The sequence below is a fragment of the Triturus cristatus genome, chromosome 2_2 (assembly GCF_964204655.1).
Source record: "Triturus cristatus chromosome 2_2, aTriCri1.1, whole genome shotgun sequence".
In the NCBI taxonomy this organism is placed as follows: domain Eukaryota; kingdom Metazoa; phylum Chordata; class Amphibia; order Caudata; family Salamandridae; genus Triturus; species Triturus cristatus.
Genome location: NC_140582.1, coordinates 75,607,512 through 75,622,300, shown reverse-complemented (window position 1 = coordinate 75,622,300; position 14,789 = coordinate 75,607,512). Strand labels below are relative to the sequence as shown.

Below are 14,789 nucleotides of genomic sequence, written 5' to 3'. Positions count from 1 at the left end.
CTTCCTCGTTGTCCTCAAAATCTGTTAGTTCCACCTCTGTTCCTCTCTTCGTGGCAAGGTTGTGCAGCATTGCACAAGTGGCAATGATCTTGCAGCAGTTGATCGGTGTGTACTGGCGTGCGCCTCCGCTCTTGTGGAGGCAGCGGAACCTGCTTTTCAGTAGTCCAAACGTGCGCTCCACCACATTGCGTGTAGATTTATGTGCCACGTTATATCGTCTCTCACTCTGGGTTGATGGGTGTAGGTAGGGAGTGAGGATGAATGACCGGCAGGCATATGTACTGTCGCCTAGGTGAGTAAAAGGGAACCATCAGTCACATGCCTCTATACACTATAATTTGCAGGTTTCATGGGGCGTCACTGTTACTTACCTAGCAGGTATCCCTCTCCAAATTCTCCGGCAATCAGTCGTGTGTAGATCCCACTGTTCTGGAAGATGTAAGAGTCGTGGGTGCTCCCAGGAAACTTCGCTACAATATCAGTGATGATGTTCCCTGCATCACAGATCACCTGCACATTGATGGAGTGGGTGGACTTTCTGTTCCTGTAGATGTGCTCAGTGTCAGCTGGTGGGCAGATTGGGATGTGTGTGCCATCAATACAGCCAATGACATGGGGGAACTGTGCCATGTGATAAAAGTCAGTTTTAGTTTTCTGCAGTTCAGCCTGTGTGTTTGGGAAGCTGATGTAGTGGTGCATTCTCTGCATCATGGCATCCAGGAACTTCCTGAAGAAACGGGACAGGCAACTCTGGGATACACCGCCCACCGCAGCTATCACCCCCTGGTAACTGCCAGATGCCAGTAGATGTAGGCTGCAGAGCACCTGCACATGTGGTGGTATGGCATGCGCCCTTCTTGTTGGCTGGTCCAGGAGTGGGTGCAGGTCCCTTATCAGGTCCATGATGGTTTGGGGGTGTAGCCTGTACCTTTCATGTATCTCTGCATCAGTCAGTTGGAAGAGTGTGATGCGCTGTCTGTAGATGCGTTCCTCCCGTCTCCATATCCTCAGACCTGCTGCCTGTAGACGTAGGCGCCTTGCAATGACATACAGAGCGGCCATGTTGTCCACGCTGTTGCATTTTGGGATTGCTTATATGGTCTGTTGATTGTTACCACCTGCTTTCACTCAGTGTTAATTACCGACTCTTAATTACCGAATTTCATGGATTTCTTAATTACCGATTTTTCCTACTTGTCATTTTCAGTTTTACCACTTCATATTTACCACTTCATATTTACCGATTCATATTTACCACTTCATATTTACCGAATCTGTAAATATGTATTCGGTAAATATGAATCGGTATTTTAGAATTCGGTAATTATGAATCGGTATTTACCGCTTCATATTTACCGAAAACTTGTTTTTGGCCTCCTACATCTCACTTGTCTAAATACCGGTCGGTAACGGCATATTTACCGAAAATCGGCCGTTACCGACCGGTATTTGGCTACCTACATGAGGCCCTAAATGTGCAAATAAAATTCTATAAAATTCTCACTGAATTTTGTAAACCAAATTGCCTAGAAGGAGCACATCCCACTACTCAAGATTTCACAGACCAATTGGCAAATAATTACACAAGCAAAGCAGACACGTTGGACTCCTATTTAAAACAAAGAAAACCACCACCACTGAACCTTTTCTAAAAAGAACTCTGAAAGAGTAGGCTAACCGAGCCTCTGCACTCCTTCCAACAAATATCACACACTGAATTAATGGACCTGGTCAAAGCAAGCAGGACTGCCGGCAGCCCTTCTGACCCATGTCCACCACCAATCCTTCAAGACAATTCTTCTAACTACCTCTGCTGTCACACCAGTAAGAAGAATCATCAACAATACCTTAACTACTGGAATATTTCTGGAAGATCTAAAAAAAAAAAGGTCATACATATGCTCATTACTAAAGAAAACAAACCTGGACCCGCTCAACCCCGACAACTACAGACTAATTACAAACTGACCATTCCTGGACAAACTGATAGAAAGAGCAGCATTCGCCCAGATGTCACCATTCATTGAAGATAATTCCATACTTTCAAACTTGCAAACAGGATTCCATACAGGAAGAGGCAATGAATCTGCCCTCATTGCAATCTGTTGAGCAGAATGGGGTTGCTGCACTACTTCTCTTGGACCTCTCAGCTTTGATACAGGTGACCATGACACACTAATACAAAGACTCTACGAAGTCGGCGTAGAGGGGACTGCTCTCAACTGGTTCACATCCTACCTTCAGAACAGAACTAATGTCATCCATTCCCCACCTTTCTCATCCAAACTGTACTTCACATAAGCTGGGGTACCTCAAGGCTCCATCATCTCCCCCATGCTTTTTAACATATACATGAAGTCACTACCGGCACTAATCAATGCATTTCACCCCCATGCTATAACTATGCAGATGACACACAAAATACTCCTTAAGCTGGAAAGCCCCAAAGACACTGGAAACTCAAACATTTTCAATTGCCTCAGAGCTGTTGATCAGTCGATGACATGAAGCCATCTCAAATTAAATGCTTCCAAAACAGAAATACTCACATGTGGCAACTGGAAAAATTTTGATCTACTCGTTGCCTGGCCTAATGATCTGGGCACACCGCCTAAAGTTTCAAAGGAACTAAGAAACCTTGGAATTACCACAGACTCCAAGCTATCAATGAATGCCCAAGTGGACAAACTAGAAAGATCAAACTTCATTATTATAAAAACTCTGAGACGCATCTTCCCCCACCTGGAATTTCTACACAAGGTCCAGGCGACTATCGCTCTTGTTCTGTTTAAACCTGATTATGCCGATAGCCTCTATTACGGATCATCTTTAGGATCAATTCTGTTTATTAGCACAGTCCAGACACAGAATAACACAGCATGCCGCCTACAACCCTTCAGGGCCGGCCACGTTCATATCAATATAATTCACTAGTTCCGGCTTAGGGTCGGCGGCTTAAGCAGGACTGAATGTTTAATACAATAAAAGAAGCAAGACATACAAAAAAAAACTATATCCCCCTGCCTCCTTCCTTCCATACTAAGGGTAGGAAAATGGGAAAAAGGATCAAGCAGCGATCCACAAAGATAGAACAAGACACCCCAACTGGCCAATATCATGAAAAGCTCTTAAAGTCAATGGGTAGGAAGCCACTAAGAACAGGCAAAGAATTTGGAGATAAGTCAGACACTATAATTCCCTAAACTCCCTGGAAATGATGCAAATGAAGGGAGCCCACAGATCTGAATGGGAGGAGCCCCCAGGACTAACCGCCATGGACACCTTCTTCACCCCCAAGAGGAACCATAGCTTGTGTAACCATGAAGTGTGGTCAGGTGTTTTATCAATGCCCCAGAGTGAGAGTATTACTTGCTGGGCTGCATTCAGCGCATGGGCCATTTGTCTCCCTTTAATGGATCATAGGGGGAACGTCAAAGATTTTGGTAGCTCCAAGAGAGTGTATGCTGGAAATCGTGGAATGCTGGTATCAAAGGCCAAGTTGATATCTTATTTTAATTTTTTTTACTTCATTCGGTCATTACACCCACAAAAGTGCAAGTGCAAATAATACATAGGTTCAGTTGATACCAATGTAGCCATAGTACAATCATGATCAAAATGTGGATTTCATGTTAGGACCAACATCATGATGTGAGTATTTAAAACAATGATTTAAAAGACATAAAACCAAGAGTAAACATTCAAGTAATATTAGATTAAAACTCACACAGGATTTCGGAGAAAGTGCAAGTGCAAAATAGTGCAAAAAACTCAATACAGCAAGTATAAGCATAATTCATTCAAAACACTGGCTTTAAATTGATCAACAGTTTGCTTTAATTAGCGTAAACAACTAAAATCAGTTAGGGTTAGAGCTATAACAGATTAAAAAAATGTTAAAATAATGTAAAAAATTGGCGGCAAATAGATCTAGGGCGCATGCTTTAGCTCTCCTTTAGTGCATAGCGCCTGATGATTCACATTTTCCCTAGAAATGTTGCCACTACGCAAACTTTTAATGGCCTGGAATCTGTTTTTAAAATCCGAAATGCTTCTTGACAGCAATGAGTTCCCATCAGCCTACATACAGGTGCTAGCCATTTAAATCTCGGAATAATGTATAACGGACACACCAAGAAGATGTGTTGAACCGACTTGAGTGTCCCGGGGCAACCAGGACAATGCTGAACAACCTCAGAAGTTCGTTGCCAAGCCTCTGTGAAGGAATTTACAGGGACGCAACCAAATCTAAATTGTATGTAGAGCTTCCGATCATGTGGGGCCGAGATTACCTCCATGTACTATTGGTATACACCTAGCCACTTAAACTCCATAAACTCTAGAGACAGACGACCAGCAGAGGGTTGGGAAACAGTTGTCTGTGCCACCCAGTTCCAATAGTGGGATTTTACAACATCTCTGCTGGGTAAGAGGCTAGGATCAAAGACATTCCACAAGGTACCCAGGCCTATAGCAGAGAGCAGTGCCTTGACTTTGGTAAACCAACCTATTTTTTTAAAGCAATCAAGTTTTTAAAGATCATCAAATGCCATAGCATAATGACTAAGCTCAGGTGTTTGTTTAAGTCGAACCAGAAAAGAAGGGGGTGAAGCCTTGTTTTATAGTTGATCTACCCATATTCAATCTCAGAGGAGTAAGTGAAGTACTCTGGGGAAGAGAGCATAGAGATCTTAGGAACTTATTTTCTGTGTGTAAAAGGCCCTCAAGGTTTTCAACCCCCCAGATTTCAGCCCAGTACAAGGCATATGTTACTACCTTCTTATCATATATTTGAATTGGGGCTGCTATTGGCCAGGATTGGGAGGCCCTGTGGTTTTTAATCAGTGCCCCAGAGACTTTCTTCTGCAGTAGATTCCTTTTGATAATTTGGTACTTCCATGCCATTGACTCCGAGAGAGTCACCCCCAGATAATCAAAAGTAGACACTTTCTCCAAAGGAGTCCCTACCAACGTCAGTTTACCTTTAAGCGATTTGTGGGGGTTCATTGTCAAGAGCTTAGTTTTCAAGGTATTAATCTCCACGCCTCTCTGATAACAGAAGGCCACAAAGCGGTCAAGAAGGAGTTGAAGACCACTAGGGGTCTTAGAGACTACTAATGTGTCATCTGCAAATAATAAAGTTGTTACCTTTACAACCCCTCAGTGAGTGGGCATCAGCTGGCACTTCCTCCATATGCTTCCCTACCCAGTTTATAAAAAAGGAGAACAGGGTGGGAGCCAAGACACATCCTTGACGAACCCCCCTAACAACTTTTATTGGTTCAGTCAGTTGCCCTTGATTCCCCTAACGAACCCTTGCGTATGTATCCTCATGCTACCGAACAACCAATCCAAGAAGCTCCGAAGGTAGCCCCAGTTCCTACAGTACCTGCCATAGTTTTGATCTTGGAATGATGTCAAAGGCCGACTTTAGGTCGATAAAAGCAATATACAGACTGGCTTATTCGATGTTCACTGTTTTCCATGCCACTAAGGCAAATCTAAAAAATTGGTTGATGGTGCTGACTTTGCTCCTGAGCCCAGCTTGGAATGGGGATAAGATGTTGTTTTCCTCCATCCAATCTTCAATTGCTGGCTCTGCTGGCCCAGTGTAAACAGCGGAGAAATGGTCAACCCAGGCGGCTACAGAAATGTTACTAGTAGGCGGCCTTGGTCTATCGGAATCTCCCCTCGTAACCAACAGCCAGAATTGTTGAGAATATTTCCTCTGGCAAGCTTAACGGATTTGTACCCAACGACTTTCAGCCTAGTCTCTTCTCGCTTTTACCTGAGCTGACTTATAGGTCTTCCTGGCCTCTCTTATTTCTGAGACATCATTTGTTCTAATCGCAGCAGCTAAGGTTGCCCGTAGTTTCTTGCAATCTTTACTGAACCAAGAAGATTGTGGGTTGGTATTCGGCCTTTTGTGTCTGTAATATAAATAATGAAGATATCTGCTTGAAGAGAGATATGTGTCTGTCTGTTACCTTTAGGAGCTCGTCCTGTTGCTCACCCAAATTATGGAAGTTGCCAGTACTGGCAAGTAATAGTTGCTTTATTGCATCACATTTAGAAGTATCTATTGCTACACGTACCCATTTCATTCTCCTATTATCGTTTGTGGGGAAGATCATCTTAGTTGACAGTATGCTGCAGGGTGGGCTACAATATCTTGTCCAAAGTGATGACATGGTGAGCTCAAGCGGATTGTGGTCGCTATCGGTAGTCACCCAAACTTACATGTCCAACACAGCAGGCCATAATCTTACATCAATCAATAAATAGTCAATGCGACTCATGTTCATAGTTCTGTTGAACGTATTTGCCCCTATCCTATCGGATTTGGTGCATCCAATTGCTGCCCCTAACCCATACTCGAGAGTTATTGCTTGGAGCTGTAGAACTGGTTGTGTCCATTTTATGATTGGCGGTAGGTCAAGCGGGGGAACAGACCACATCTCCATCTATCCGGTCAGTGCTAGTTAGGTCTTCAACGTCGAGTGGTTCGAAGGTAACATTAAAATCTCCAGCTATAATTAGGGGAGAAGGAGACTATCTTTTCTCGAGGCAATCTTCCAGCGCTTGGAGTGTTGAAGACCTGCAACCCGCTTTGGTGCCACAAGCATAAACGTTGAATAAGGCCATTCCTGCCCTTGAGGTGTACCGCAAGAATATCCGGACTATTGGTCTTCATTTCTTTCGTGGTACATTGTAAATCAATTCTGATCCATATCAGAATCCCTCCAACTGGCCGTCCTGGTCTAGTGTTGACTGCTGGGCAACACAAAGTGATGTATCCAGGAATGAAAACAGGAGCGGTAGCCCAGGTTTCCTGTAATATACAGATGTCGAAGAGTTTGATATATTGTAACCAGTGAGGGAGTGCTACCTTGGGTCTTAAACCAGCCATGTTCCAAGATAGTATACGTAGTTTGGTGGTTAAACCTCCTGGGCCAAGGTTAGCAGAGTGATGTTCATCTGTTGCGCATCTCGTCAGTGTGCTTATAACTGCAGCTTGCTGGCTAGGGCTTGCCCAGAGATTGCTGTTCGTGGGCTGTGTGGAGACAAAAGCCTCGGAATTAGGAGACTGGATTGCAACAACCAGTGATAGGTCTTCCTGTGACTTATTGTTGGGGGCTAAATGAACAGCTGAGTCCGGAAGATGGAATGTCAAATAGCTTGACAGTGCTGAGGATGCCAGTCAATCAATATTGACTAAGGTTGAGTCTGAATCCAACAGAGTGCCAAGCCTATTACTGGCTTGAAGCCACAGTGTACCAGTGGGATTGTATTTCAACTGGATTCTGATGAAAGAGGGCTAAAATGTCCTTGCCTCAAGAGCTATTAGATTGTGCACCAGGTTTTCATCCCTCAAGTGCTATTCGATGGAATCAGAGAAGCGTGGGTTATTCTTTTTTCCCATAGAATGTCATCTCTAATGGCTGATCTACACCCCCTAACCTCTGGATCCAGTAAATCGATTTGTTTACTAAGGAGCTGTTATCTTCGTATTTGGCATGCAACTTGATTTTTGGCACATTTATCATGTAGATGTTCTTAGTGAGACCATGAGCCGAGTCACGCCTGTTACTTAGGTAGCATTCATTTCCAAATACAGATAATTCATTTTTACTCATAATTCTACCCACTAATGCTTGTGTCTCCCAAATAAGGGGTTTAGCAGGAAAGCAAGTAGAGATGGACATTAGGGGGGCTATGTTGTTCGTGGACTTGGAGGCACCTGTACTTCTCTGATGTGTGGTAGTGTTCATTGTAGTGCCCCCTCTAACTGACATGGGGGGCGTGTGTGTTTTTGATGATATGATCTAGCACCTGTTCCCAGTATCTCGTAAGTTTAGGGAAATGCCACATGAGGTGAAGTAGGGTCCCAGGATTACCACAACCTCTACAGCAATCCCCAGATTGGCCCACCTTCCATTTTTGGATCCGCGACGGGTGATAGTAATAGTATGAAGTGATTTTGTAAGCTGTTTCAACAACAATACAAATACCTTTATTTCGGCTTGAGCCATAAAAGTAGATACAATAAAAAATAAATAGGAAATCATTCTTAAACATATAAAATGATCCAAATGATCAATTCTCAGCTATTCACAGATGTGATTAAAATTACATTAATAACTACAAATTCCAAGCAAGAAAATTCATACGCACACTAAAACTCAATAAATACAATTTATTAAAATGAGTTAATTAGGCATTTAGGTATCAATAGACTCCTTTGGAAGCAATATTAGCCTTTCTTTTGGCCCAGATCTGCCCCAAACAATTTGCAATAGAGTATACGGACAATGAAGATGTATCAGAGCATAATATTCGTAAGGCAATCGGGTTGCTTGGGGTGCCCAGCGTCCTACACACTGGTGCAATCCAAAAGGATCGGAACCTAGTGTAAACAGGGCATGCAAACAGCACACGTGGGACAGATTCCCTGTGACCTTTGCAGCATGGACACTTCACAAGTTGAGCTTTTCCATTTTGCAGTAAATGTTTTAACAGGGAGTGTACCCACTCTAAACTGATGATAGAGCTTCCTGTCAAGAGGAGCAGTGATTAGATCCCAGTACAAATTCAAAGTAGGTGTAGACTTGAAATTTTAAAAGCCACGCGTCAATGTTGCATCCCCCATCACCCTCTCATCCTGCTGAAGAACATGGGACCAATAGTGCCTTTTCAGTATATCTACCGAAGGAAGCCGGTCCACCTCAGGACACAGGCCCAAGTCACCAAGGCCGATTTCCTTCAAGAGTCACCTCAGCGAAGACAACGAAGGGACTTTATTTGCTTTGTCCAGCTTGACTAATTCCTCTAGAGCAGCTGCATAATGGCTAAATTTTGGAGCAGTTCAGAGCCTACGCCAATATAAAAGAGGTAGCAGTAACGAATTCTGGGATACCTTTTTCATGCCCAAATCTAGTATTAAGGGATGCAGCGGAGTACTGATTGGAATTGAGATCAGTTCTCTAAGAAATATATTTTCAGATTTTGTAAGGTCTGTGATATAGCCTAACCCCATAACTCGGCGCCATACATGGCGGCCCCCAAGGCTTTTGCTTCATAGACTCGAGCATGTGAAACCGGCCTGGTGTTTGAGGCCTGGTGTTCTTTTAAAATGACTACAATTTTCTGTCTATGTTTTATAGCTGTTACAATCGGGAGGGGGAGCTAGAAGAAGCTATAATTCATTCGGCATCCTGTCATTAATTCATAATCATTAGGGGATGGATCACTTGTACCTGCAACAAGGGTCCAGATCGTTCTATCCGTCGGTACTTAATATAGGTACTTGGAGAACCCTCATTCACGTAAACAGGTCGTGTGGCGGTTTATCTTGATTCTCCGCCTTTCTTTACATACGTGACAGCATCATCATTGGGTCTCTTTTTATGCTTCCTCCACCTGGAGGGAACCACTGGTTTTCACAGTAGTGATCAGAAATTATAAGTGAAAGGTGCTTTAGTGAAAAGTGATGTTAAAAATGTCTTTCTCATACTACCAGAGAGATAACATTTTTATTCTATCTGGTGTATGGCAAGACTCTTTAAAAGGTGAAGTGCGTGCAGAATGGACTAATTATGAGACCACTGCACTGTTTATGTACAGATATAAGGTCGACATGTTTCAGCCCTAAGGATGCCCCTGAAGGGCCAATGGGCTTTCTTCAGGACCTAAAAAAATATATGTGTGAGAAAAGGCATTGTCCGATTCTGAAAAATATCAGAGTGAATACTCTGAGATGAAAGCTCTATAGTACCTCAAGGTTGGCAGTACCTAGAAAAGAAGAAGAAAGAGACAAACAACAATGCGAGTACTTATTCACTTAAGTACAAATTAAAAAGTTAAGCAGACTAAAAAATGGCAAATCTTTAAATTATAAGCAAGTACGTGAATGGCAAATCTTTAAAATGTGTGATCTGTAGTTGGTTAAGAACGGCTTGTTATGCTCAAGCGGGTGATGGTAGCTGTGTTGTCGTAGCTCATCATGGTTCTTTGTAAAAACCGGTTACATTTGTTTAGTAGAAATCTTTTGATCAATTCTAAAATTCTGGTGGAGCGGTTGTTGTCAAAGGGGCGCTTAGGCACGTGTGAGATAACTGAGCCTGTGCGTGTATTAATGTAAGTGACGCGTCGTGATGTAGTTATAATCCTCATAGGGAGTATATAACTTTCTCTTTTGCACATAGGTCTATGTGTGGTACATGAAGAAAAAGAGAAAAAGATGTAGAACGAGGCCCGCATTGTATTGAGTGTGCATGTCTTTAGTAAAAGATGAACCATCTTTATGTGTGGTCGGGCAGAGTTAACTAATGGCGTGTCGGCGGCGGTATTGTTGTGCCCAATTATCGCTACTAAATGGGTGGATTATGTGATAACAAGGAAAAATTGTCTTTTAAATCGTACCTTACGAAGTCAGACTCGGGCATCTTCGGGGCCGCTGAGAACGCGGTGACTACTGTCAGTTAGGGAATAATAGAAATAACACAATACCGTCAGGTTACACATCGCGTGTGTTGAGAAATACTTTACGTGTCTCCACAGGATGCCTTGCCGCGTAGTCCATACCTCTTCAGTAGGTTAAGCACGACTTGTGCTGGCACTGTTCTCAGGCTCCCGGAAGGCGCGTGATCCTGGGTGAGAACAGTATATCGCGTAACGCAGCATGGAAACTGAGAAAAGACTCACATGGAGCTAATGAATAGTTTTGTGCGTGATATTGGTTCCGATACTTGTGGTATCATAACATGAAAAACAATAAAATTATAAAAAGCCATGTTCACTTATTGCACATATGCAAGGGTTACTTTGTGTATGAGTCGTTTGGAAAGATCGATTTCTTATAGAGATGGTAGTAGATGGAGACACTGAAATAACTCGCAAAGAAACTTTCAAAAACCTTTCAGATGCGATGTATTGGAGTTTAGTGGAGGTTTCTCAATTATTTCGAAGGCTGATGTGAAAATAAGGGTCATTTAGAAGGCAGATGTGAAAAAGGTCATTTAGTAGGCTGATGTAAAATGCCATAGAGGTCGTGTTTTTTTTTTGGGGGGGGGGGGCGACCAGATGGACTTTAAGGACAGATATGTATGGGCTACAGTCTAGACCGAAGGTCATCGGATACTGAACCAAGGGATGTTATCGTTGAGGCCCACAATATCTGTCTTGAGACGATGTACCCATCTTTGTTCTTTTTCAAAAAGGGTTTTTTCAGCGTTTTGGGTTGTGCCTGTCAGTGTTTCAATGATGACCCAATTGAGGTGGTCAGTGGTGTGTTTGTGTTCGATATAGTGTCTGCTCATTTTTGTTGTCTCCCGTTTGCACTTTACAATACTTCTATGTTCACAGATCCTCCGCTTAACCTTACGGCATGTCATTCCGATATATCTGAGGTTGCAAGTGCATGTGATCATATAGACAACATGAGACGTGTTGCAATTGTTGTGTTGTCTTATCGTCCATTTAAGTTCTGGTGTTAGTTGTATGGTCTTAGTTGGTGTCGTCAGATTGCATACTGAGCATTGTCCACAGGGATAGTGGCCTGTAACTGGTTGCATGTTCCACAGTGTGTTGGTTATTCTGTTTTGCTGGGGTGCCAATGGTCGTGTGTGTACCAATATGTCTTTGATATTCCTTGTTCTTTTGTTGGCAAACCTTGGTTTGGACCAGTTCAATGATACTGAAGTTAGTATGCACCAATTTTTATTGATTATCTTTTTTACTGCATTGCTCGCAATACTATAGGTAGTTACACATGTGATTGTCTCTAGAGCTTGGCTTTTTTGTGTAGCTTCTAGTAGGCTTTCTCGTGGTTGATTCCTAGCCCTCTTTTGGCATTTCAACACTGTGTTTGCTGGGTAGTCTCTTCTTGACAGCTGACAGCTTAGTTATTTGGCTTTTGTCTTATATTCTGTTAATTCACTACAGTTTCTTTTCAAGCGTAAGAACTGGCTGTACGGTAGGTTCTCTCTGAGTGGATGAAAGCTATTGTATGATAGTAAACTGTTTTTGGCAGTTGGTTTGAAGAATGTGCGTGTCCTGATGGTATTTTCTTCAACATAAATTGTGAGATCTAGGAAATCCAATTGTTTACAATTCGCTGTATAGGTAAATCTCAGACAGTCATCTTGTTCATTCATTCATTCATGGAAGCAACATAGGCTTGATTGGTCACCTTCCCAGATTACCATGATATCGTCTATGTATCGCTTCCAGAATCGGATTTTTGACAAAAATGGGTTTGCTGCGTTGTGTATGTACATTTTGTCGAAATTGCACACATAAAGTCCTGCCACACTCGGAGCGAATGTGCTTCCCATGGAAGTACCATGGCGTTGTTGATACATAGTACCCTCATACTCAAAGGAGTTTTCAGTGAGGGCAATGGTGCAGCATTGTAGGATGAAGTGTCTTGGTGTTTGGTGAGACCAATTCTGCTCACAGAGTATCTGCTCCAATGTTTCCAGTGTTTTTAGTTGTGGTAAGCTGGTGTACAAACTCTCTACATCAAAACCGACTAAGAGCATTGTGTCGGTGGAGAAGGTTTTGTCTTTGAGGTGATTCAGTAGGTCACGAGTGTCCTTCAAGTAGGTCGGTGTCTTTTGTACCAGTGGTCTTAAGTATTGGTCCACAAATTGTGAAAGTGGCTCAAGGACCGACCCTATACCAGATACAATCGGGCGGCCCGGTGGGGGTCTTCTTTCTTTGTGTAATTTTGGGAGGGAATAAAAATACAGTATTTTAGGTGAGTTAGTTCTTAAGAAGTCGGCCTCATTCCTTGAAATCCATCTGTTAGTTTCCGCTTCTTCCACCATAATTCTGATGGTTTGTTGTAGTCTGGGGGTAGGATCTGTCAGGATGATTCTGTAAAATTAGTCATCGGAAAGTAGGTCAAGGCACTGTTGGTTATAGCTTTCTTTACTCAACAGAACGATCCCTCCGCCTTTGTCCGCCGGTTTGATTATGATGTCTTGGTTTTGTCTTAGCTCTTCCAGGGCTTGTTTTTCGGCTCCTGTTATATTCATGAAAGGTTTTTTTGTCTCTCCAACTTCCTTCATTACAGCTTGCTCAAAGGTTTGGAACTCGATAGGAACTTGGTGGTTCAATGGGCAGAAGGTGGATCTAGGGCGTAGTGATGTATCGCCCTCCGTATTATTAGTTTCTTTTCCATTGAAGAAGGCTTTCTATTTCAGCTTCCTGCAGAATTCTGCAACCTCGCACTGTAATTTGAAGACATCCAATGTTGGTGTCGGTACGTAGCCTAATCCTTTGTTGAGCACACTCTTTTGAACCTCTGTGAGGGTGATGTCTGTCTAATTGATTACGAGTGAGTCGTGCTTGTCCCAGATTTGTCTTTCGACATGCCTGACATGCTCCTGGTTTGAACTTGTCTTTCTTGGTCTGTCCATGTGACTCCTTTTCTTCGTCCCCTTTGGTTCGTTTGGCCTCTCCCTAAAAAAGACGGTTGTTGCATGTATCGTCCCATGCAGGGCCCCATTGGTGTATGGGTTCATCCATCCATGGAAATTTGGTGTAAATGGCTGAAATGGATTTGGTTGTGGATCTCCATATTGAGGGTTCCGCCAGGTATTTGGTCTACAGTGTTGTTGGCGTCTATAAGTGCCTCTATTTCTCCTGGGTTGCCTTATTTCTTCATTGCTCCAGTCTGAACTGTCCGTTGAATTCCCGCTGGTGTCATTGTCATATTGGTTTTCTGGTACTTCATAGTCATCTTTACTGTATGGATGCATTTTTTCCATGGAGAAGCGTTTGAGATCCTTTCCCAACTTCTGTATTTTATTTTGGGTTATATATTCTTTGGTCTCATTCATCTCTCTATTGATTTCTTCCAGTCTTTTTTTATAGACAGTTATATGTGCCATATTTTTCATCTTGGCCTCGCTCAATGGGATTTTGATCGTCAGAGCTTCTGTCAGTCTGGTTGCAATTTTTATAATCAAGATTAGGTAATCTCTGGTGCATTTCCAGGAGATGGCTGACCTGTCTTTACGTATTGCTAGGTCTTTAAGGAAGATGTGGGGTGCATTGTGTACCCAGAGGCCTCTGGGTGCTGCATTTGCGCGGAGATATTCCGTCATGCTAACGCCATGAATAGCGGTTCTTACTTGTACTTTTTTTGTTTCTGACAGATCTTCCCAGTCTGTGTTTTGTGCTATAGTTTGTGTAAAATCACTATCTTGAAGTAGTGAGGGTAATGAAAGAATCGCATTTATTTTGTCTGCTGAGTAGCTCAGACCCAAGTTTTCGGCCATAATTGATCCTTGGTTATATGGTCGAGTTTAGGTTTGTTTTTCGGAGCTAATTTTAAAAAGTAATTGAATTACTACTTGAAAAAGAGGGATTTCCGCCTCCAATGTCAAAAAAATGGAACAGAGGACTCCCACAGCTGTGCGCTGCTAAATCTGTTACAATCGGGTGGGGGGAGCTAGAAGAAGCTGTAATCCATTCGGCTTCCTGTCATTAATTCATAATCAATAGGGAATGGATCACTTGTACCTGCAACCAGGGTCCAGATCGTTCTATCCGTCAGTACTCAATATAGGTACTTGGAGAACCCTCATTCACGTAAACAGGTCGTGTGGCGGTTTATCTTGATTCTCCGCCTTTCTTTACATACGTGACAGCATCATCATTGGGTCTCTTTTTTATGCTTCCTCCACCTGGAGGGAACCACTGGTTTTCACAGTAGTGATCAGAAATTAGTAGTGAAAGGTGCTTTAGTGAAAAGTGATGTTAAAAATGTATTTCTCATA

At 42.7% G+C, this 14,789-nt stretch overlaps 1 protein-coding gene across 1 annotated transcript in view; it reads right to left on the bottom strand.

Moving 5' to 3' along the window:
- The window catches only part of LOC146861882 (uncharacterized), a 53,283-nt gene extending 39,169 nt beyond the window's left edge, over positions 1 to 14,114 (bottom strand). Inside the window, exons 1-2 of the mRNA XM_085643042.1 lie at positions 13,616 to 14,114; positions 9,776 to 9,792 (exon numbers count right to left, since the gene is read on the bottom strand). Coding sequence (XP_085499168.1) covers positions 9,776 to 9,792; positions 13,616 to 14,114 — 516 coding nt within the window. The remainder of the gene's footprint in view (positions 1 to 9,775; positions 9,793 to 13,615) is intronic.
- Between the last annotated feature and the right edge of the window lie 675 nt (positions 14,115 to 14,789).